The sequence below is a fragment of the Pleurodeles waltl genome, chromosome 3_1 (assembly GCF_031143425.1).
Source record: "Pleurodeles waltl isolate 20211129_DDA chromosome 3_1, aPleWal1.hap1.20221129, whole genome shotgun sequence".
Classification (NCBI taxonomy): Eukaryota; Metazoa; Chordata; class Amphibia; order Caudata; family Salamandridae; genus Pleurodeles; species Pleurodeles waltl.
In genome coordinates this window covers 1,452,357,788-1,452,383,427 of record NC_090440.1, presented here as the reverse complement: position 1 = coordinate 1,452,383,427, position 25,640 = coordinate 1,452,357,788, and the positions used below count along the sequence as shown (strand labels likewise).

Here is a 25,640-nt window from a genome sequence, read left to right as displayed (position 1 = left end):
ACTGAGTTGGTGGGTAATCTGTTTAGGCAGGCATCCACCTTTGTGGGTTAAGGCTCAGGTACAGTAATTGACCACTTCTTCGTAACGGGTGATCTTTGTCGGCTCATTCTTGTGATTTTGTGGGGGGGGGCCTAAAGGAACACAAGCATAGAGATCACAATCCTACTGACCTGGTCTTTGATATACCTGATCTTTGGCGTTCCCACATACCTGTGGGGCCTAGGGATTCAGACATCCTGAACAATGGACTCCGTGTTAGTTGGTGAAGAGCCAATATACTGTTTGTTTTGATTGCCCTGCTGGAATGTAATTGAGGCCTGATTATGGATAATTTGCTGGCAGACAACTTCCCAACACCTAAGATCCTGTCCACCATTGAGAAGTGAGGCACTTGACAAATGGTAGCCACAGACCTGTAAGGAACCCCCATCATGGGTGGTTTGACAGGAGGTTTTATTTGGCAATTAGAGGTGCACCCAGACATAGGACAGCGGTGATAACGGCTAGACTAGAACATAAGCTTGCTATTAAAAATAGGAAAATGGAGGTCAAGAAAGAGTTGTGGAAGAACCTTGTTCAGGCATGTCAAATGAAGGACGCCATGAGGTTTTGGAACATTGTGATTAAAGGGAGCTACAAAACCGTGACCACAGAGGGTCTAGGGTCCAATATTCTCCCTGAACACTGGTACGATCACTTCAGCCTGATTTACTCCTACGAGGAAAAACATGGCTAGACAGACAATAACTGACCTTCCTCTCCCATTGGGATTCAGACTCTGTTTGGAAGAAGTTGTAGCAGCCATTGAGGATATGCCATCCAAAAAAGCTCCCCGCCCTACAGGGGTACTGATGGATCTTCACAAAAAGAATATTTCACTGTGGGGACCTACTATTACTAATGTCTTAAATGCTGCTGTAATGGAAGGTATACCTGCCTCTAGTCAAACAGCATGCGTAGTTCCGTCTTCCAAAAAAAGTAACAGAACGGATCCCAAATGTTACAGACCCATTTAACTATTGGATTTAAAGGTCAAGGTTCGGGGCACTATTTTACGCAGAATAGAGATTTGGGTACAGGAAAACACCATTATGAGCCCTATGCATTATGGATTTAGTGAATGACTTGGGACCCAAGAGCAATGTCTGGACCTACACTTGATGATTGGGAAGTACACGATTGCTAAAAAAATTAATTACAAAAAAACGTTATACCTTGCTTTTATGGACCTCAGTAGTGCGTTTTATCAGGTTAACCGTTCAAAACTCTGGGAATCTTGTATAAGTTGGGTTTGCCCCACCCAATAGTGGAGCTTTTACAGGTTCGGCATGAGGGAGTTAGTGCTTCAGTTAAGTATGGCATAGAGGGTGAGTGCACTGAATTTTAAAATATTTTTAGGGGAGTTCATCAGGGATGAGTTTCAGCTCCTATTTTATTTCTTTCATATATCAATGGTGTACGCTTCTTTTTAGTCTCCCAGGGTAAGGGCTTACCAACTCAAAAGGAAAATGGGTAGTGGCTTCACTATTCGCAGTTTTGTTTTCTCAAATGCATAAGTTTACAAGTAGCTGTTATTGCTTTTGCCAGATATATGGTCAACCTAGATTTAGAGAATAATACATTAAAAACACACTATATGGTGGGTGGCAAGCCCTAGAGTAAACCCAGACCAATAGTGATAAAAGGACAAACAATCAGTCAGGTTAATGAGTTTTTATTTAGGAGTAACCTTTGGTGTTATAGGTAGCTGGTTGCCCTGTATTTTGAAAGTTTCACTGGGTATAGGTTCAGATCACAGTCCACCATGGGAATGACACTATAGTCGTTCCACAGGTCATCCCTAGGATCAGGGTCAAATGACACATCATAGGGGTCTAACAGGTACAAGGGGTTTTCCTCCCAGTCAACTGACACAATGGTGGTGGTATTCGAAGATGAGGAGGAGGATGTGCATGAGGATGAGCTGAAAGTGGGCTGTGTCTTTGTCCTGATTTTTGCTGTGCTTGGGAAAAGGTGTAGGCTCTAGGTCAAGCTGCTTCTTGAAAGTCAGTTTCCTCCTTCTTGGAAGACTGTCTTGTGTTTTAGGTGACAACTTTTCCAAGATCTTCCCAGTCTGTGGGTGGATGGAGAGAATCTTTTGCCATGCGTCAAGCTCCTTGTGGAACTCTGAATTCTCAGAGTTCATTGTTGATGACTGTTTTGGAGTCGAATGATCCAACACTGAAGCACTCTGCAGGCTTTTGGGCGTTAAGCTTTGTTTCGAAGCCAGATGATATTACAGAGCCAAAGTGGGTTTCAGTGCCAGCAGAGCTCTCAACACAGAGGCTTATGAGGCATGTTGGGCACTGGTAAAGGGACCGGTATTGGCTCTGGGGCTTTTTGTCAGTGTTGACCATGGCCCAGTAGTCAAAGGTGGATGGGAGACCCGTGGAGGGAGCCAGTAGGGTGGGTTCTTAAACCCCACTGCGGCAGTGCTTGGCTGTGCACAGTGTCAGTGTGCACTCACACTGGGAGGCTGTACTCGCAGCCAGAAAAACAGCTGCAGCTCTGGATGCTGCTGGTCCTCTATGCATGACTTGGAACTGGGTTTGGGGCTGAACTGCTTAGAGTTGACTGCAGATTGGTCGGTCTCTGACTGATCTTCGACGTTCCGATACCCGAAGATGTCAGGGATGTCATCTTCCTGGTGCTGCATTTTCTGCATGCAAACCACCAATTAAGTAGATACCGTAGTCTCTCTTTGAATAGAAGGCGAGGCAGGCTGATCAGACACCCTTTGGGTTTTCAGGAGACGAAGGTTGCAGACCTGGTGCTGGTCAGCCCAAGGATACTTGGAGTGATACTGAGGGCAGTACTGGAAGGGAGTCCTTTTCATCACTGATCATGGTCAACAAGAAGAAATGAAGAAATAAAGAAGCGAAGGACAGACACAATGATAGTCAGTAACCAGATAGTGAGACCAGCAGAAATTGACCGTAGATAGTGCTTCCTGTACCAGTAAGAGAGGATAAACTGAGCGATTCCAGAGACAAATGACACAAGACTTCGACCCGGAGATTGATCAATGGCATGTGCAAACCAGATGTCGGACAGAAAACAATCTAACCACAGAGCCGATGTCCATGTGCATTACCCTTCATAGAAGGAGTCTATACCTCGTGACTCAAAAGACTTCTACAAAGAAAAAAAGAAAAAAGTTGCACACATCCGAGCCCAACACTAGATGGCATGAGTACGCAAAACACATGTATCTGCAGGTCACGTCACAAACCCTAGTGTTTGTTTGGAGTAGGAAGTAGCCTGCACTACAAGGTTCACAGGGGAGAGAAGAGCACACAGAAATGTGGGCTCTCTTGCTGCCAGACAATGACGATGGACAACCTGAAAGATCATCAAAGAACAGAGTAGAAGAGGATTTGTCTCATGCAGCAAGTGTTCGTTCTATCAGTGACGTTTTAAATGGAAGCAATGGCTCTGAAGCTGAAGAGGCAGTCAGGAGAATCTTCTTAAGGAAAGTTCCTGTATTCTAATCCATTGGAAGAGAAGACTCAAGAAACTCACAACCTTTCATAGAACTGCCTTGAAAGAGGCCAACTTTTCTGTTAGGGTCTTGAAGGACACTCCAAGTACACATCTGGGGAGAAATTAAGCCCAGTTGTATTCTGAAGGGCTAGAAAGTCTCCAGCATCTGTCATAGTAGGAGGGATCTAACTGGTGGTGTCACTACTGTCAATGCCGCCATGGAGGCATTATCCAGCATTTTTGTGTGGTTCGAGTCTGAACCAAAATGTCATCAAGCCTGCTGATATGCTTGTTTTGAGGGCAAAGATCTCTATTGAGATTCTTTTAAAGGCCTTTGTGCCTGCCTACTAGAATGCATTAGGATGGCCTCAATCTTTAGAAGGGCCTCCAAAGCTAGCGCCAACAGTGCTGGAAATGGTGCACAAGTAGGAGTCAGAACAATGCCAGAGGGAGGATCTATGGGGTCCCATAGCACAGTAGGAGGACCTGCCGGGACAAGTCCAGTCTGAGGCCCGCAAGGTTTCAGACCTAAGACACACCAGGAAGAACTGGAGAATGACAGAATTTGGCCAGTATGGCTTGCGTAAAAGCTATAACCTGCTCTAGGTTGGCACCAAGTGCTTTCAACTCCGGAAATACCAAGGAAGATGAAGAGCCTGAACATGGCTAGGGCTGGTGAAGGCAGCCCCACAATGATATTCACCTGTTTGTTTTGGTTCTGGTGAGGACACAGGACCTTAAGTTGGGAAGCAATGGCACCAATATGGAAACCTATTACTACAAAAGGATCGGAGGGTGCTGGGGAATTCATCTTGCAGTGCTTCTTGCCCTTTTCTTTGCCCTGTACCTCCACTATTTATGCTGTGATGATCTGCTGCTTAAAAGCAAGGATAGGGTTGTGGAAAGTGACAGAGTAGGATCAACACCAAACCTAACAGCTGTTATGCACCAGTGCCTTAAGAGTTTTGCTTCCCGTTCCTTAATGGAACTGAAGTGAATGAGACCACACTGGTTGCCTGACATCAAGTCATGCTTAGGCCCTAACCACCACAGACAGACCTTGTGAAGGTCTGAAACAGATATATGTCTATGACAGGAATAACAAGGTTTGACATCGGACTTTTTGGTGGAAAGTGTTCTAAGAAGAACTACTTAAGATCCACGTTGAAGGGCACAGGAAACAAACGGACGTCAAAATGCCTGGGAAGGGCTTACATAGCTTCAGTGGTGTTAAATTTAAGGTGGAGCGAAGTTTTGACATAGAACTAAGCGCCACCCACCGGTAAAGAGCTGTTTCTATTTTTAAATTCAAGAGATAAGGAACTTGTTTGTAGAAATATTTATCAGAAGAAGGGGCATTAACATGCATCCATATGCTGCTGCTTTATTCATAATTCGGGTCTATTTTTAGTTGAGCCAAATAAAGGTTTTAGCACAGTAAGCTACAATTGTGTTATAAAGATAGGCACATCTAATCTGAATCAGAAGTCTATATCTATGTTGGCTAACGGTGATGTATTGTATTCATGAGCATCCAAAATAACTTTCACCAAATCCTGTATGTATATTCTGAGTTTTCAAATATTGACGGTCCGCAAAATCTGTAGCATTAAATGGACATAAAATAATCTGATAAGTATAATATATTGAATACAATATTTTTTTTACTAACCAATCCACACAAATACTTATCATGCATGACAGCTAAACTACTAAGAAATATATTTTATATATATATATATATATATATATATATACATATATATATATATAAATATATATACACACACTATTATATATGGATACTGAAAAAACTAAGGCTTAAAGGGCATCCTAGTTAAGTGAAAACATCAGTTAAAGCAGTTTAAAATGATAAAATTCACCCGTTACAGTTATCTCAAGTAACTATAACTTGTGCCATGAAGTAATTATAACTTGTGCCTTTGCTGTGCACAGTGTTGTCATCAATGATGTAATTTCAGATATCGCAGTGATTTTATCAACGAGGTCATAGAACGTCATGAATAATGTAATATGTGAGGCTATAAGCAGTGCATGGCATGAACACGAGTTATAGTTACTTTAGGGCACAAGTTATAGTTACTTGAGATACCTTTAACTGGTGAATTTCAGTGGTGGGGTTTGTTTAAAACAGTATGTTTTAACTAACATTTTCACTTAACTATAACGTCCCTTTAACCTTGTTTTTTCAGTTAATTACTAAGGTTTTTCTAATGCATGTAAGATTTAATTAAAATATATATAATGCCATCCATACAAAACCCTGTGGTGTGCATGGCTGAATATAAGTTTAGTTTTTTAGGTCAGGCAAGTCTAATGAGTTTGTGAAAGGGTCAGAATACCAAAATATAAAAAAGTGGGCCAACTGGCTTAATGAAGGGGTCAAGACATCAACATGTATCAAGCACATGTATTGTCTTTGTCAAAAAAGTTCCGAAATTATAATGAAATATATATTTCACTAATTGACGCAGTTCAATGTTTATCAACAGTGACTGTCATTGAAAGTTTTAATAAGACCTTATAAAAAAAATCAACACGTGAGGTTTTTTTTTTGGGGGGGGGGGGTTGAGGGGGCAGGCATTTTCAAGTTACAAAAAACAGCCATAGAAAACACCTCTGGGGGGGATTTGAACTCCAGCTTAAGAGCATAGAGTTCCAACTCGGAGTGCTTTAAAACATACGGTAAGCTCTCTTGGGGTCTTTATTTTAATAACCCAGGAGACTTACTGTTTTTTTTGTAATGTTGCTGCAGGGCTGCTGTAATCCCTGCAGCAGTCTACATCATTAAAAAATGCTTGATGGTGTCCCTGTCTATGCTAGGGACGTCACCAGCTGTGAAAATATTTGTTTAGAAAGTCCTTGCATGGCATAATGAGGCATTCCTCACAAGGACAGGTGAATAATAAATTAAGAGCTCCTGCTGCTAACTTATTCCTTTCTGCAATTTAGGTGAATTAATAACCATACATTTAATTATAATTATTGAACATTGAGATTACCATATTTTTTTTTAAACACTGCTAGCTGGAGCTGTATGCTCTGCAGCTTGAGTGGAGAAACCCCTTGTGATGGATTTTATAAAATAAAGAATAGGCACATTACAATGAATGCACATTTTTGGGAATTATTTTGGAATGATTTTAATGACTTAAAACTGAACTTGCTCCCGTTTTCTTACTGATATTCATGTTGGTTGGAGTCTAAGTGCAGTCTACTGATGCATGTTTTAGTAGTTGCAAAGCCTGTCATTCTTGGATCCAAACATAGCCTAATTTGTGCAAATGCACTAGAATGTAAAATAGTGGCATTAACTTGCAAATTTGTATCAGACAAAAGGGACTTTAAAGCAAAAGGAATTAATGTCATGTGCACTGGTAAATTGAAGCACTGGAGGCAATGTGGACAATGTATATACTTTTATGCATCACAAGATTACATGCTGCTAAATATTCAACATCAAAATAGGACTATTGTGTAATATCCATTTTAAATATTGTACTCCTGTGGGCCATAGAGGGGTTTTGTTAAATAATTACATATATAGACTACTGCTCATAACTGATTCACAATACATGCGATCAACAAAAAGAGCAGTGGCCTACTGCCAACACACAATTCACACCCTTACCCTCCAAACCCTCAGGATGGGGCACAGAGCTTTTCCTTTTTTTAAATAATACAATGGGATAATTCAGACATTTTCAGACTTACAGCATCCTGCATAGCTTGGGTCTTCATCCGAGCCATCACGACACTGTTTCACGCCATCACACACCATGGAGCGGAATAGACACTGCTGCCGGTTCTTGCACATAAAGTCCATATAGCGGGCACACAAAGGGTCTTCGCATATAAGAATGTGATGTTCAGCATCCATCAATATTGGATTCATTTAGAAAGACAAAAAAATACGTTTTCTAATAATTCTTTGCAACAAAAAACTGCATGTTCTTTGGTGGTTATGATATTTAACAAGTCTAGGTAATGCCAAGTACACTTCTGGCTCCTGAAAGATCTACTCTGTGCTCTACTCGTCCACACATTTTAGCATGCACAACATCTAAAACAAAAGTTCATCAAATAAACATTACTCACCATTACTGGCAGTGGAGTGGGTCTATGCCTCTATTTAATGGCACTGTGCAGAACATAATGGCCTAAGCTACAGAAAGGGGCACATGAAAGACAGTATTATGCCTGCCTTTTTGATCAGAGTAATGGTCAGTCATGCTACTGTCAGTACACACCTTTCTAGCCTGGACACACTCATTCTCTTCTACTTTAATTGTATTTGTACTTTCATTTTCCGGCACCCAGGTTCTCACACTGCCTCTCATTTTCTGAGACTCCATGTCTGATTTTGACTATCTTACTAACTTTGTCTCTCTTTTTCCAATGTTCTCTCTTCTCTAATTTTCCATAGTTCTCTCATTTTCACAGTGTCACTCAGTCACTTCCACTCAGCCATATTCATTTTCTCTGTCCATTCATATTCATTCTGTCTTTTCTTCATTTTTTCTCCCTCCCTCATTTTTCTATTCTCCCTAATTTCCTCTACCTTACCTTGTTTTCTCTTTCAACCTCACTCAATTTCTGTCCCTCATTTATTTTGTTGGTTCGTTTTCTCTTACGCACAGACACTTCATGCTGTGACAATTGTTTCACAATTGAATGAGTTGTGCTCAAGACAGGATCCAATGCAGTCCAATAACAGCACATAATGTTTGTCTCACAAGACGTGCAATTGGCTGGCCTCTCTCGACAAACTCAAATGAACACATTGTAAATAATACAAAAAAGTCATCTGAGAGTCACTGTATAGTTTTTACTCAGAAATCTGCCCCAGAGGGGTTCTGCTGTTAATAGTGGGACCTGAAAATCCAATGGCAGTTAATGCAGGTGGGTGTTACATTTTACAACAATAACCATCAGTTTAATCTAATACTAGAACACCAATTCTCACCCATTCAAAAGTTACTGTTTAAAACCTGCAGAATGTGCCACCCGGAGCACAGATTTGCCATGGAGGGATTTCAGACTTTCCGATATTAGAAAACAAACACTATGGCGGTCATTCTGACCGCGGCGGGCGGCGGTAGCCGCCCGCCATGCGGTCACCGCCATCTGGCCGCACCGCGGTCAAAAGACCGCGGTGGCCATTCTGGCTTTCCCGCTGGGCCGGCGGGCGCCCGCCAAAGGAGCGCCCGCCGGCCCAGCGGGAAAGGCCCTGCAACACAGGAGCCGGCTCCGAATGGAGCCGGCGGTGTTGCAGGGGTGCGACGGGTGCAGTTGCACCCGTTGCGATTTTCACTGTCTGCTAAGCAGACAGTGAAAATCATGCTGGGGCCCTGTTAGGGGGCCCCACAACACCCGTTCCCGCCATCCTGTTCCTGGTGGTAAAAACCGCCAGAAACAGGATGGCGGGAAGGGGGTCAGAATCTCCATGGCGGCGCTAGAATGGGCAGGAAAGCACCGCCAGCCTGTTGGCGGTGCTTTCCGTCGGTCACGGCCCTCGCGGTTTTTACCGCCAGGGTCGGAATGACCCCTTATATTCCTATTGGTACACCCAACAGAGACAGTAGCTATCATAAGACAAATATGTCCAGCAATAGCTGCTGCAGCAGATCACAAAGCACATCTAACAAAAGAGTAAGATAACAGAAATAAATGCATCACAGTAGATGGCAAACATTCTTTTGCAAAGGAATGATGGGAACAACTTGATCTTCCCTATCCATCTGGACATCCAAACAATAAACCAAAAGAAACTAAGACATGGGCAGTGGTGCAGCACATTACGGCGATAGGCACAGCATACTGAAAGTGTATGGAACTAAGTTCAAAGTCACACTTAAAAGCAATAAAGTGAGTTATTAAATCCCCAATTAGACCAAATGAACCAAACTGATTTATGATACATCTCAAGGTTATAATAAATAAGGAGCAATGCATCCAGTTCAAACATAGCACCTATTTCTATGATTCCAACGTTCTTTTTCAAATCTTTTGACTCAATAACAAATGAGAACCTCTCAATATGTGGCGCTCATAAGGAGTTGACTGAGATAGAAAATCCTGCAGATCGGGCAAGTAAAATGGCCTTCTCTGCAAACATGGGTATTCCTAGTATTTTTCCCTGAGCTACACCCTCAGGCAGCATTTTCTCCAATTCATAATTACTACTTTTAAACCCTTTCTAAAAATACTTGGAGGAATTTATCATTTACCCCAAAATATTCCCAGAATAGTTACAATAGTAAATAAGCCACCTAGAACATTTGAGGGAAAGGCGATCTTTGCCCAAATATTCTAGGACTTGAGTAAGAATGCTAATTATGACCTTCCTGTGGTTTTTCCACGCCCATTGGTACCTTGAGAGTGACGTTCAGGGCAAGAAACACGAATGAGAGCAAACCTGCGTGTCAAAGCAGTAATGTCTGGTTAAAGGGAGGACGGACACCCATGTGGATGCCTGGGAGATACGCAGCATTGGAAAACCCCAGATTAAGGCTTCAGTGGCAGCCATACCTCAAGATGGTATCCTTTATCTGTCACAAGTTCTGGGCCACCTCGTCTGACACACAGGTGTTGTCCTTAAGACATCTCACAGTTGAGCCCACTGAAAGTGGCAGTTCTACTGGAGAGCTCCCATGTACCAACAGCAGGTTGAACTGCAGGCTCACCAAATAAAATCAGCTAACAGAGATTGCTGAGCTTCTGCTTCCCAAGAGGATCATCATAAGCTATGATAGCAGTTCACCAATTCCAGAGGACATGAGTTCCAACAATTTAGGACACTGTGGGTTTTGCACCCAAACGTTCTAAACAAAGTAATAGATACAATACACTGGGCTACATATGAAGACAGTAGAGTTACAGACATTTAGGTTCCCGAAGAAAAGCCATCTGGCCCAGGTAGGCAGCAAAGCGTGAACCATGTAGACCAGACACAAGGACCAAAGAATAACTGTTGTTTAATTGGTTTGTACCAGTTTTTAATCTACCATAAACCACCAACAAAAATTAAAGGAGCAAACACTGTCTATCTCTAGGTCATTTTAATATATGCCACTGCACTCGTTACCCACTATCATCACTCATCCACTATCACTCACCAAGGGCAGGAAAAAGCTGACCACTATAGAGCCCCTGGTTGAGGGGCCCACTAGGCATTACAGTACCCGCTAAGAGTGGAGCAGGACCCAAGGATGAAGCATGCCACATAGGTGGGTGAGGGTCCTTGCATCCTCAAAAGGATACTTTTGCTGATCTCTGTAAAACAGACTATTAGTAGAACCTGTTTTGTGAATCTCCACCCTCAATATAGCTTAGGAATCTTTTCAGAACATCACATCTTCTGGTATATGGAACAGTCGGAGAAGAACATGTCAAAGACCAACAACCACCTCAGAGTTCACTTTTTTGAATTCTGGTCATATCTATTCACCAAATTAGAGAAGGTTCCCTCTGATGAACTGTAGCACAGATAAATAAGTTTCTAGCCTCCTGCGTTTGATATTGTTTGAACCCTAACAAGTGGGGCACTTATCCACATTCACTTCAAGAAATACACCTCCCTCTTGAGACAAGGAAGCAAAAAGAGAAGTCAAATAAATTAGGTGATTTAGTTCTTTGAAATATACATTAAGAAATTATTTTATCCCACTAACATAGTTGAAAAACTTCTCATCAGGTATTTTAGAGAATACACTTTTGTCACACTACTTTATTGATTGAGCTGTTCGCCTTGTAAGGTATTTGCATTTTAATATTTTCACAACACCATTTATTTGTTAGTTTAACCAAAAGTCTATGACATGGCAGACCATATAAAAAATTTAAAAAACAACTCTTTTGTAGAAGGCTTAACAGTTTTAGTCTTTCCGCGATTCTGTGTATATCTCAAATGCTATGTTTCAATCACATTTATTAAATATGCACAAGAGAAAGAACTGTGAGTGACAAGAATTTAGAAGATTAAGAAGGTGTTGCAGATAAAGGGTAGAATGAAAGAAAATAAAGGATAGACAGATAATAGTAGATTGTTTTACATCAACCTAAGACATTTTTTATGACTTCTGAACAGCATGGTCCACAATGGAATGAGAGTGGTATGGAGTGGGGTATACTGGCCCATACAAGAAATTCTGCTTTCTAATAAAACTTGTAATTTACAGTTCACTGTGGAGAGACACATGGTCTCATAAGGTCTACTACATCGCTTAATTAGCCATGTAAATTACACATATTACCTTAATTAGACAATAGTTTTACATTTCCCAAGAGGGGCTCTATATTAAGGAGGGATTGCATATGGTAGCATACAGCTGGTATTCATGGCTTATTACATTTTATAACACAGATGTCTGAAGCCATAGTGTAAAGAGTAGAAAGGTACGGAATAACATTTATTAAGACCTGAAGGAAGAGTCTACATTACTCAAAGCCCGATGCAGATGAATTCTCTACACAGTTTACACTGCGAGTGCAGGCCTCAAAAAATCATAAAAATGTTACTAGACATGCAGGACTAGTGACTTAAATCATCTATGCGACCTAATTCTAATGCTCTTGACCCATAAACTGGTTTCAAGTTATGTAATCCTGGGCAAATATTTTAATTTAATTCAGCCGCTATTCTCTTCTATGTCGCATATCAGTGCACCTTCAAATATGTGAGTTTAGCATGCCTGCTGTACAAAAACACTTTTACTTGATTTAAGACACTAAACATTTGCTCCATATATAATTCAAATCCCATCACATATAGATTACACATGACAGCTGACTTGCCTCTTAGTTCATTAACTGCACTGTAATCAGGGGAATGTTTCTCAAATCATGTATAAATCTATCACTTTAAATAAATCCATACCGGAAGCATGAAGTGGTAACACACTTATTTGGAATCAGCAGATTTTCAATGGAAATGTTCACAAAATTTCCCACTGATGTGGTTTTACTGATAAAACTATATAGCATAAAATGTTTTGAAATCAAGTTTCTGCAAATATTTGTCATTTGCACATCCCCAAGTGAAGTGTTCTACTTTGTTTTTCTCCTATTAAATCTTTGTTTGCATCACACTTATGAATTACAAAAAAATGTTATTTTGCAATTCTTGGTATATTTTGAAATACTTGTACTATTGATTTACAAGTTGTTTAACTGTTATGTGTTAGAAAAAAACAACTGACATCTTACAGCCTTTTGTTCCACAATGATGGTCAGACAGCTCACTTGAAAAGACATCTAATGGTGATAAGAGAAAGAAAACTAAACACCATTTTCCAGGATAAGATCATAAACAATTTGTAAAAGGGCAAACTGACATTTGACCTCTGTCTTTGAACAGAGAGCAAATGTGTTAAGATAAAAACAAGATGTAAAGAACAAGTTACTTACCTTCGGTAACGCTTTTTCTGGTGGATACACTAACTACCTGTGGATTCCTCACCTTATGAATCCGATCCTTGCGCCAGCATCCGACGGAAAGTCTTCTTCCTAGCTGTCTACGTCGACGAGGACGTCATAATGGCACGGCTCCACGTGACTCCGTCTGACATCAACGTGCCAATAAGAGGTCCTGCCGGCGTACTGATGTCAGTTTTACCTCATTTTTTTCGTGCCTTTACGGCTAGCAGGTGTAAACCGACCATGAAAATTGAAATAAATAAATATATACGAACACAAAAATCTTGTCCATTGAAACCATATATTTACATTATCACCTCAAAAGCATGAATATACCAAAATATATAGACAGATATATACAAATATATAAATATAAGAAGAAATATTAATCAAAAAACTGCAAGATGGGAGTGTAACCAGGCAGGCAACGGGGAGGCGGGAGGGACCGTGAGGAATCCACAGGTAGTTAGTGTATCCACCAGAAAAAGCGTTACCGAAGGTAAGTAACTTGTTCTTCTGATGGATACAACTACCTGTGGATTCCTCACCTTATGAATAGAGTCCCAAGCAGTACCGCACTCTGTGGTGGGTGCCCGCCTGATTACACTAAAAAATCCTGCAATACCGAACTAGCAAAATGACCGTCCCTCCTCATCTCAGAGTCTAAACAATAATCTTTCACGAAAGTATGGAGGGACGCCCAAGTTGCCGCTTTACATATATCTATTAATGGAACTCCTCTCGCTAGAGCCGAGGATGTCAATTCAGCTCTAGTAGAGTGGGCACTGATACCTTCAGGAGGGACCTTTTTTGCCATTGAGTAACCTATCTTAATACACAAGATGACCCACCTGGAGAGTGTTCTTTTCTGAACCGCTCTGCCCTTTCGCTGACCAGCATACCCAACAAACAGTTGATCATCTAAGCGAAAGTCCTTAGTCCTCTCTAGGTAAAAACTCAGGGCCCTCTTAGGGTCCAACCTGTGGAGTCTCTCTTCTTCTTTAGACGGGTGAGAAGGAGGGTAAAACGCAGGTAGAGTGATAGTCTGCCCTATATGAAAAGGGGTGACAACTTTCGGCAGAAAAGCAGCCCTGGTTTTTAGAACCACTTTATCAGGTAAAAACATGGTAAAAGGAGGCCTAACGGAAAGTGCCTGAAGCTCTCCAACCCTCCTGGGTGAAGTGATTGCGATTAAGAAAACAGTCTTCAAAACTAAATATCTCAAAAGACATGAATGCATGGGCTCAAAAGGTGAACCCATCAAGAATGTCAAAACAAGATTTAAGTCCCACTGAGGCATGTGAAAGGGAGTAGGAGGAAACCTATTCACCAAACCCTTAAGGAACCTAATTACAATTGGAGACTTAAATAAAGATGGCTGGTCCGGAAGGCAAAGAAATGTCGACAGAGCTGCCAAGTAACCCTTAACTGTAGCTATCGCACAGCCTTTCTTCGCCAAACTAAGAACAAACAAAAGAACATCTGAAAGGTGGGCCTTTAAAGGATCTTTTTGGTTCTCTCCACACCACCGCACAGATTTTGCCCACCTACTGGCATAAATAGATTTAGTGGGGTGTCGTCTGGACGATAGTATAACATCCACTACATCCGGCGGGAGAGAAAACGAACTCAGGTTGCCCCGTTCAATCTCCAGGCATGAAGGTGCAGGCTTTGGAGGTTGGGGTGTAAAACCTGCCACTGCGATTGAGAGAGGAGGTCTGCCCTGAGCGGGAGACGGAGCGGAGGGCACTGAGAGAGTTGAAGCAGGTCTTTATACCATACCCTTTTCGGCCAGTCCAGAGCCACCAAGAGGACTTGAGCCCGGTCCTGACGAATCTTCCTCAGGACCCGAGGAATCAAAGGTATGGGAGGAAACGCGTAAAGGAACTGGCCGCTCCAGGACATCTGAAACGCGTCCCCCAATGCCCCTTGCATCGGATACTGGAGGCTGCCGAATAACGGGCAATGCGAGTTCTCCCGAGTGGCGAATTAATCCACCTGAGGAGTACCCCACATCTCGAAGATGTGGAGGACTAGATCCGGATGGAGACGCCACTCGTGATCTAATGAGAAGTGACGACTGTGACCGTCCACACGTACATTCAGCACCCTGGCCAAATGATTTGCTATTAAGCAAATCTGATGGTCCTGAGCCCAGGACCAGAGTCGCAGGGCTTCTCTGCAGAGAAGGTATGACCCCACTCCTCCCTGCTTGTTTATATACCACATCGCCTTAGTGTTGTCCGTCAGGATATGAACTGACTGACCGCGAAGGGAAGGGAGGAAGGCCTTGAGCGCCAAACGTACCGCCCGCAATTCCAACAGATTGATATGCAACATCTGTTCCGCTGGAGACCAAAGACCCTTGATCTTCAGGTCCCCCAGATGAGCTCCCCACCCTAGAGTGGAAGCATCCGAAACCACTGTGGCCACTGGAGGAGGCAGTGAAAACGGTTTTCCTTGGGAAAAGTTGCCGTCCTCTGCCCACCAAAGAAGATCTGCTACAGCATCCCTGGAGATCTTTATTGAATCCCTGAGATCCCCTTTGTGCTGGAACCACTGTCTGCGGAGGCACCACTGAAGAGACCTCATATGCCAGCGAGCATGAGTGACCAACAGAATGCAAGAAGCAAACAGACCTAGCAGGCGTAAGACCTTGAGGACTGGAACTGCCGCTCCAACTTGAAACAACGGAATCAGCGCCTGAATGTCCCGAACCCGCTGAGGCGGGGGGGTAGGCCCGAACCATTGTCGTGTCTAGTACTGCCCCTATGAACAGGAGCCGCTGAGAGGGCTCCAGGTGAGATTTGGGCACATTTACAGAGAAACCCAGATTGAACAACAACTGGGTTGTCATTCGCAGATGAGACAACACAAGCTCCGGAGACTTGGCTTTGATCAACCAATCGTCCAAGTAGGGAAAAACCGCCACTTCCCTCTTTCTGAGATGTGCTGCAACAACTGCCATCACCTTTGTGAAAACCCGAGGTGCTGAAGTAAGTCCAAATGGAAGGACCGCAAACTGGTAATGTTGCGATCCGACCACAAAACGGAGGTACTTCCTGTGCGACTTGATTATGGGAACATGAAAGTACGCATCCTGCAAGTCGACAGACACCATCCAGTCTCCTTCGTTCAATGCCAATAGTACCTGCGCTAGGGTCAGCATTTTGAATTTTTCCTGCTTGAGGAACAAATTCAAAATTCTCAAGTCTAGGATCGGTCGCAACCGACCGTCCACTTTGGGAATCAGGAAATATCTTGAATAACACCCCTGACCCCTTTCCTGCAACGGCACCAACTCTATAGCGCCCTTTGCCAACATGGTGACAACCTCCTGTTGTAACAACAGAAGATTGTCTTCTGAACAAAAGGAGGGACGGGGGGGGGAGGGAGGAGCGAACTCCTGAAAGGGGAGAACATAGCCCTTTTCCCCAATTTCTAGCACCCATGAGTCCGTTGTAATTGACCTCCATTTCTGTAGAAAAAGACTCAATCTTCCCCCTACAGGAGAAGTATGGCTGATAAAGTGGGGAAAACTAGGGCTGCTTCTGCTGCTGTCCACCAGAGGAGGATGAAGAAGAAGAGAGCTGCTGGGCTGGACCTCTAGCCCTACCCCTACCTCGCCCTCTAAAGGCACGATAGGGCGGATTGGCAGGTTGCTGGGCGTAAGATTGTGACCTTCTAAAGGCAGAGCCTCGAATAAATCCTCGAAACCTATGAAAAGGTCTATAAGAAATGTAGATGATGCCTGTAATCCCAGGGACTTAGCTGTAGCCCGACAGTCCTTAAACCGTTCAAGGGCAGAGTCTGCCTTGTCCCCAAACAGCTTTTCCCCGTCAAAAGGAAGGTCCATTAAGGCGGATTGTACATCTGACGAGAAACCAGAGGACCTTAACCAGGCATGCCTCCTTGTAGCCACCGATGTTCCCATGGCCCTGGCAATAGAATCCGAGGTATCCAGGCCAGACTGTATAATCTGCTGTGCAGCAGCTTGAGCGTCTGTGAAAAGGGACCCAAAAGATCTCTGCATGTCCTGCGGCAGATATCTTGCCATCTCCTTAGCCGAGTCCATTAGGGCATGGATGTATCTGCCTAGCACACAGGTGGAACTGGTAGCTTTAATGGCCATGCTGCAAGATGAAAAAATCTTCTTTGAAGACTGCTCCATCCTCTTGGATTCCCTATCCGTTGGAACTCCAGGGAATGTTCCAGGAGCAGTCTTTGCAGAACATGACGCCTGAAGTACCAAGCTCTCCGGAGTCGGATGACGAGACAGAAAAATCGGATCTCCTGGGGCACTTCTATGCCTCCTCGCCACTGCCCTGTTCACAGCAGGAGATGTAACAGGCTTTTTCCACAGGTCCAAAATGGGCTCAGTCAAAGCCTCATTAAAAGGTAGCAAAGGGTCCGCACTGGAGGAAGATGGATGAAGTACCTCTGTGAGCAGGTTAGTTTTTACTTCTGCTGTGGCCAAAGGCAAATCCAAATACTCAGCTGCCTTCCTCACCACTGCATGGAAGGAAGCAGCCTCCTCCGTAAACTCCCCCGGAGACGCAATGTCCCACTCCGGGGAAGTATCCAAACCACAAGCAGTGGCAAGACCTTGGAAGTCATCAGAAGGCTCGATCTCACCTTCCTCAAGCCTACTGTATTTCTCTTCCTCCAGAAGTCTCAACGCCTTCCTCCGAGATCTGAGATGTGTTTCCAGAGCCGGCGTCGACAAAGAATCCGCCGGCGTCGACAAAGAATCCATAGACGCCAACGATCTCGAACCCCGAACAGGGTCAGGAAGGCTCCTGGATTCAACCGGCGTCAGAGCCGGAGCCGACCCAAAGTCGGCAGATGACCTTCTCGAAGCCGAATGGACAGAAGGAGATGGAGCCGACAACGACGCCGGATGGCGCGGTGAAGGAGTCGGTTGACGTGCAGACTGGTCCACAGTCACAGGCGAAGGACTCCTGCCAGGGAGACCCTGGGCACCGAACCACCAGTCTCTGTAGGGTAGAAGGGCATGAATAGAGCAGCCCTGTATGAAGCGGGTGAGCCCAAATTGAATGCCAATGGCCCCGTGGGACCCGCCGGTGCACCAGCAGGGGCCATGGACTGAAAAACAGTGTACATCGCATTCAAAAATGCGGCCGGATCCGTCCCAGGAGTCGGGAAAGCTGGGTACTGCTGAGTTGATGCCTGAGGAACATCAGGATCCCTCGGCGCCGGCGAAAAATGAGGGCTACGTTGAGTGACCTCATAAACTGAAGGTGCCGGTGACATCCCCGGACTATCCGGCTGAGGCGTGACAGTGGGACTCATGTCCCATGTCTTCTGGCGTCGTGAAGAACGAGACCTCGACCTCGATCGACTCCTTGATCGGCTCCGCTCCGAACGGCACCGAGAATCATGGCGGCGCCGAGAGTCATGATGACGCTGCTTCTTATGTTTTTTGGGAGAAGCATGGGAGGAAACCTTCTTGTGTTCCTTCTTCTTTGCCTTGGCTAAGAAGAGCTTTGCCTCGCGTTCCTTCAGAGCTTTCGGATTCATGCTCTGGCACGAAGAACAACCTTCCCCATCATGTTCGGAGCTTAAACACCAAATACAGTCCGAATGGGGGTCGGTCACTGACATCCGACCCCCGCATTCCCTACACGGCTTGAAACCGGACTTCTTCGGAGGCGACATTGTAACCTTCAAAAATCGTTACAGTTACCAACGGGCCAGGAAGAAAAACCGTTGGCGTCGAAGCACGGAAAAAAGGAAAACTGACGTCAGTACGCCGGCGAGGACCTCTTAGTGGCAAGTTGACGTCAAACGGAGTCACGTGGAGCAGTGCCATTATGACGTCCTCATCGACGTAGACAGCTAGGAAGAAGACTTTCCGTCGGATGCTGGCGCAAGGATCGAATTCATAAGGTGAGGAATCCACAGGTAGTTGTATCCATCAGAATGTGTCTTTATTGTACATTCACATTCTGAATGAATAGAACACTGTTCCTTTAAGCTTAAGGTCATTGGCCGGAATCTGACTCCCCATAGCAAGTGGGTGAGTAGATTCTTCTATGCCTGAAGTGAATTCACAATCTGGCACAAACTCCTGCATGATGAAGTGAGCAATGGGTCCAGGCTGTTAGGTTAGTGGTTGATTTGAAGCAAGCATCATCAAACGACATACGGAGCTATAAAGAGGAGAGGAGTGGTCTAGGGCACTCTAATACAGAGCATGTGCAAGTCAGAGAGGCCATCGAGTGCCCACATAAATAGAGCAAATGTGAATAGGGTACTGTGTAAAAGCAATAATGAACAGCATTTAGAGATTTAGTATGAAAACTATCTATTTCAAGAGCACGCTTTCAAACTGACTTTCTATGTGACACCAGTGTTAACGGTTCCATTTAAACCATAGTGAAAACAGGACTGGGTTAAGACTGAGTGGAATACTTGGCTAGATTGTTACCATTTACTTATTTGTTTATTTAGGTGTTTATATAGTATGGGACTAAACTGAGGGCAACTGAGTTATTTACATAAAAAATGGCAAAGCTGCTGATAAAATGTAACAATCCAAAATGAGATAAAAGTCTTGGTATCAACTCTCCTACCATAACATTGGACACTAGTGGGGGAAACAATGAAGAGGGGTTCTACAGCATGAATGGCTTGCTATCCCATCCTCTTCCTTCTAATCTCTGCTAGACATTTTGATACTAGAATAATAATGAATCGCTCCAAGTTAAGTGAAATTATAGTTCACACACTTCGGTTTTTCAAATCATGCTTTCAAATGTGCCCATAAATTCAATGAATAAGGCGTCTCATTGCTTTCTTGTTTTATAATCCCTTCTCTGTTCCATTCTTTGTACACATAGAAGACTTCTGCTAGGTCAGAGGCTGAGCCATCACCCTCTTCTTCCTCTTACATCTTGTCAGCTCCTGTACTTTAAATTAACACATAGTCAACCAACATCTCCTTCAACTCCCTTGTTTGCAATCTTTGTATGAGGTAAGGTTCTCTCATGTTCCACAACCATTCTGAAAGGCATATCTGAATGAAGAAGTATATTCTAGCCTAAATGCAAGCATCACACTGAACAAAGTTGCAACCTCATACTAATCCAAAGATTTTTACATCTGCATAGTAAGTAATTGTCTTTGTTTTATTATGCACGGCAAACTAAAATATACAACTTTCAATCACAAATCAAAAATTGTGTGTTGTCTTTATTCATCGAGCAATTCAATGTCCTCATCAGAGAAAATAGTATTTTTGCTAATCTGACTTACCACAGTTCTGCTCATCACTCCCATCAAGGCAATCCTTTATACCATCACAATGCTTCAAAGATGGGATGCAGGTTTTATTAGAACACTGAAATCCATTGCATTGCGTTTCTGGAAAGCAATAAATGCAACAAAACTTGCAATTACAGCCAGATAAAAAGTTGGCCAAAACAAAATATGAGAATCCTTAAGAGACTGAATTAATCCCCAAATAATTAATTCAATATAGCATCAAAATGAAAAGTCGAAAACTAAAATAACAATGGTAGTTATGAATTTAAACACCCAAATCACAGTAGTATATTTCAGGATCCATTTTTTTAAAGAATTTCATTCAAAGGCTTCCTGTGTGCAAGAGTGGAAAAAAAAACAGCTCACTGCTTAATGTGCTAAAGGATATATTAGGTGTATTTTTGGACACATTGACATTTACAATTCCTACTGAACCTTCTGATGCTAATTTTTCTTTTTTTTTTTAAAGTGGCAAAAAGAAATACAGGTCTTTAAAGTGATGGAAAACACAGGGAAAGAAGAATTTCTATTGGGAGACAGAGTTGGTATATTTCATAAAGTCAATTGCTTCAATCATTCCCCATAGTTAGACTGGACATCTTGGTAGTTTTAAACACAGCAATACAAATGTTAACATGTCTTAATCAAGGCAAACAGAAGGGTTTCTTTTGTAGCACACCCATCTCAAAGAAAAGAGCATTTCTGAAATTGATGTGAAGGTAGTGGAACTTAACCTACTGCTAGAGGCCACATTATATTTGATGTTTTTTGCACACCAGTGCTTGGAAATCTGAAGTGTTAGGTTGAGGTAGGGAAAGGAAGGGGACTTGTGACTATATCAAAGCCATTTATAGTCAAAGGGGAAGAATCAATTTTTAAACTAGGATCGAATCTTTAATAGACGTTTAATTTAGACTACCAAGTAATACAGTACAAAGGAAAGACATCAGGCAGATCGGAATGAAGCTCACTTTTTTTAAACAAGCTGCAGAGGACTACCCGGCCAATAACAAATTCATATATTTATCTTGGCGTTAGTGCTTTGTAAATGCGCGCTGATATGGACATGTGGCTGCTCTGCAGAAGGATGAAAGAATGCAGCTGTTAAATTTTGGTAGAATGTGCTGTGACACTACATCTGAGCGGACATCTGACTTTGGCGCAGCAAAAAGTAATGCATCCACATATCCATCTGATGATGCTCTGCTTTGAGATCAGACACACTTTACCTGGCTTTTAAATGACAACGAGCCAATCTGAAATTCTGTAAGTTTCTGAAGTGTAACTTAAAGCGTAATATAAGAGGGGGGAAGGGACCGGGAGATTGATTGGTTCAGTGTACACTCTCCCTACAATAGTACAAAACAACCAAAGTACACTGTTCCATGAAAAGAGAAAGAAAGAAACTAGGGGGACCTGAGATATCAGGAGCCACGACCCTCAAGCATCACAATGGATGACTGGCATCATCATTGGGTAATGCTCCTCGCCAAGCCGGCAGTGCAACGCCTGACGGGCTCCCCACATGGAGGAGCACTGAACCGTATTGTTCTGATAGTTACTGGTGAATACTAACTATCTAAACGGGCATGCCTACATTCAAGCACCAGTACATAAAGGAGAGAACAAAAAGAAATAAGGATAAAATTGGTTAATCATCACTACATATATCATCATTTTAATCAATAGTCAGGGATGAAGCCAAGATTAAAAAACAGGAGAAAGTAATATATTGAGTATCAATGCTCAATTACTTTCAATGAGCAATAAACTCGGAGGAATAACCCTCTAGGAATCCTCCTCAACCAGGGTCAACATGTTTCACGTCGTGTGGTCCCCACGGATCCAATGACGCCTCATCATGACCAAAATGTTAATAAGCTCTACTCCAATTAAACAAATATGATAACACAATCAAGAACTACATAAGCCGGTCACTTACATTGAGGAATACTAGGCTAAGTCACAGTCCGGTCTCCCTAGAAAGGTTTCCAGAATACTCACTGCGAAAAGCGCCGGTCCGGATTATGGACCTACCCTCCGGGACGTGAAACCGCATGTAGACGCGGTGAAACGATCCCGGAGCATTTAAGGACGTCAAGGACCCGGAAGTAAGCAATCGATCCGGGTCCAGGCACGTCACATGCGGTTTCACGTCCCGAAGGGTAGGTCCATAATCCGGACCGGCGCTTTTCGCAGTGAGTATTCTGGAAACCTTTCCCTCGTAATGATAACAAATTATCGGGCAGCACCGACATCACGTTTGTGAGCAGATTGACGCTCTCGGTAACCCGATTGAGCGTCTCGTGTATTTTATCAGCCATCTGTACCCCGCCATATCAGTAATTTCAGTGCCTTTGCCAGCACTAGGCACTGTGTTCAACACCACTCTAGTACCTTTATGTGTTTATCTCATTGTCGAGTTTTTACTATTTTAATGACCTTGTGACTGGACGATGGTTTCCATACTTCCTTTTTATCCATATACATTGCCACACTAGCAATTCCAGTGCTATAGTCAGCACTATGCACTGTGTTAAATTACCACTTAAGTGTCATTACGTGCCTTTCTCCCTATTATTGACTCATTTACCATTTTAATGACTTTGATACTGGACAATGGTCCCTATATTTCTCTTTTTCCATATACATTGTTTGAAGAGATATTTGTTACACATCTTCACTACTATGTTGACTACCAAATGAGGACATTGACTAATACACTTATAACAGACAATTTATATTGAAACTTACTGATGATTCATGTTTACTATGTTTAGCTGATAGCCGAGTCTTTGGGACGTGCTTACCAAGGAGCCTGTTCCCGACTTGGGGGTGGTAAGCCCACTTTATTGTCATCTTACTTTCTTATGTGATTTATTGCACAATGTTTGCATGATTACACCTATGACCACTTTTGGGCAAAATTTGGTGCTTTGTTTCTAATTTTGTTTTCTAGGGCGACCTGACTGTGACTTAGCCTAGTATTCCTCAATGTAAGTGACCGGCTTATGTAGTTCTTGATTGTGTTATCATATTTGTTTAATTGGAGTAGAGCTTATTAACATTTTGGTCATGATGAAGCGTCATTGGATCCGTGGGGACCACACGACGCGAAACATGTTGACCCTGGTTGAGGAGGATTCCTAGAGGGTTATTCCTCCGAGTTTATTGCTCATTGAAAGTAATTGAGCATTGATACTCAATATATTACTTTCTCCTGTTTTTTAATCTTGGCTTCATCCCTGACTATTGATTAAAATGATGATATATGTAGTGATGATTAACCAATTTTATCCTTGTTTCTTTTTGTTCTCTCCTTTATGTACTGGTGCTTGAATGTAGGCATGCCCGTTTAGATAGTTAGTATTCACCAGTAACTATCAGAACAATACGGTTCAGTGCTCCTCCATGTGGGGAGCCCGTCAGGCGTTGCACTGCCGGCTTGGCGAGGAGCATTACCCAATGATGATGCCAGTCATCCATTGTGATGCTTGAGGGTCCTTGCTCCTGATATCTCAGGTCCCCCTAGTTTCTTTCTTTCTCTTTTCATGGAACAGTGTACTTTGGTTGTTGTGTAACTTAAAGCAACTTTCAACATCTAAAAATAAAATATTTGTATGATGTTTTCGGATTCTGAACGAAAGATGGAAGGACTACAAGTTCAATGATATGGACCTCTAGAAGGACATTTGGAATACACCTGGGATTTATGTGAAGGATAACCTTGCGGAAATGTATGTATGCTATCTTAGTGGTAAATGCTTGGATTTCACTGACACTCTGATAAGATGTGAGAGTAAACAGAACATCCACTTTCCAATGTAAGAACATGGTGTTGGCTCCATGAAAGACATTCCTGAAGTAGTACTGCCTGAGCCAGACTTGAGCAATAGAGAAAAGCTTGCACGGTTCCTTAATGATTTTTCTGAACATTCTCAGATGAGGGCTAATAGCAGGGTTACCCAAATCTATTGTTCAAATGGATCTCCACTTTCTGGGTTGCCAATGTGTGCAAGCAAAGAACCTACACTGTTTAGTTGGCTCGGTCTGTGAATAAATCAACCTACTGGTTTCTCCATATTTGGAATCATCTTGAGAGGTGAGTAGGAGAATTACCCCATTTATAAAGGTTGCTGCTGGATATGCTGAGGTTGAATGTCAGTCACATCATGTGTCTTTATGTCAGGAGCTTTTACATCTGAACTACTTTTATTTTGCAGGTTTAAAAATGCCATGTGGTCTGTGTGTGTCAGTGTTATAGTTGAGATCACATTATCATAAAAACTGAATTTTTGTTTTGCTAATACATTTGGCGCCGTTTGGCGAACCTTCAAGAAACAAAACAAAAAAGTTAATCCACCTCAGGACTTTCCTTTAAAGTTTGCAGAGATCCGTCAAGGGGTGGGGTCAAGAAAAAAGGGGGTCCCAAAACACTATTTCATCATGCAATTTGCTTAGAGAATTTGAAAAAGGGCTACAACGACTGAACAAAATGACACCAAAATTAGCAGAAAGCTAGATCTTTATCCAGAAAGCATGCTTTTTATGATTTGGTCATAGTCCATTCTGTAGTTTTTAGAAGATGTTTTTGAGAAATTATGGTTCGAAATGTATAGATATCTGGCCTATTGATGCCCATAGATTCTCTGATTGGCCAATTTGAAGGGTCCTAGTCAATGCTGATTGCTTGGTGACCACCTGAAAAGGATGATGGGACAACCATTACAGGACACAGGGACATGAAAATAAAATTTAAAAATATGTATCAGGCCAGGGTGAGCCCTTCCTTTTCCCAAAGGGCATGAGGGGAGGGAGGGAGCAGGGGCCTCAAAGGGACACTTTGAGTTGCTGGCCACAACATGGAAAACATGTTGTGGCAGCCATTGCAAGGGATAGTCCCCACTGAAAAGCATTGTAGTGAATGGAAGTTTTTGAGAATTAGACATAGAAGCATGTATCAAGTGTGAAAACAGTTTATAATCAACTTTATAAATCATTTGTTGGTGGTACTGAGAGAGCGTAGTTTAATATTACATATGCTAAACATGAAATGCTTATATCAATGATCTTTGCTGCATAGAAAACGATAATAATTAGAGTAATGCTTAAATATGCATCAGAAAATTCGACTATAATGTGTGTGGATACAATTGTATACGTAAAGCTAACAATGATAAGTAAAACTGTTCATGTTATGGTTTATATTAACATTTAAGATATTGCATTGTATAGAAAATCTCTTAGGCCTTAAAGTTAGCGTAAGCTGAAGATTTAGCTGTGTAGCTCTCATATTAAAGCATATTTTCTGTTTTTCAGTGTGCTGACTCGTAAAGGGCCATGACCCTGCAATTGTTCTTTTCCTTCGTTTTATGTAACAAATTACATCCTGT

At 42.6% G+C, this 25,640-nt stretch overlaps 1 protein-coding gene across 1 annotated transcript in view; it reads right to left on the bottom strand.

Annotated features, from left to right (window-relative positions):
* Nucleotides 1-25,640, bottom strand: part of SORL1 (sortilin related receptor 1) — a 669,532-nt gene that overhangs the window by 336,208 nt on the left and 307,684 nt on the right. Inside the window, exons 27-28 of the mRNA XM_069225024.1 lie at nt 20,239-20,346; nt 7,258-7,389 (exon numbers count right to left, since the gene is read on the bottom strand). Coding sequence (XP_069081125.1) covers nt 7,258-7,389; nt 20,239-20,346 — 240 coding nt within the window. The remainder of the gene's footprint in view (nt 1-7,257; nt 7,390-20,238; nt 20,347-25,640) is intronic.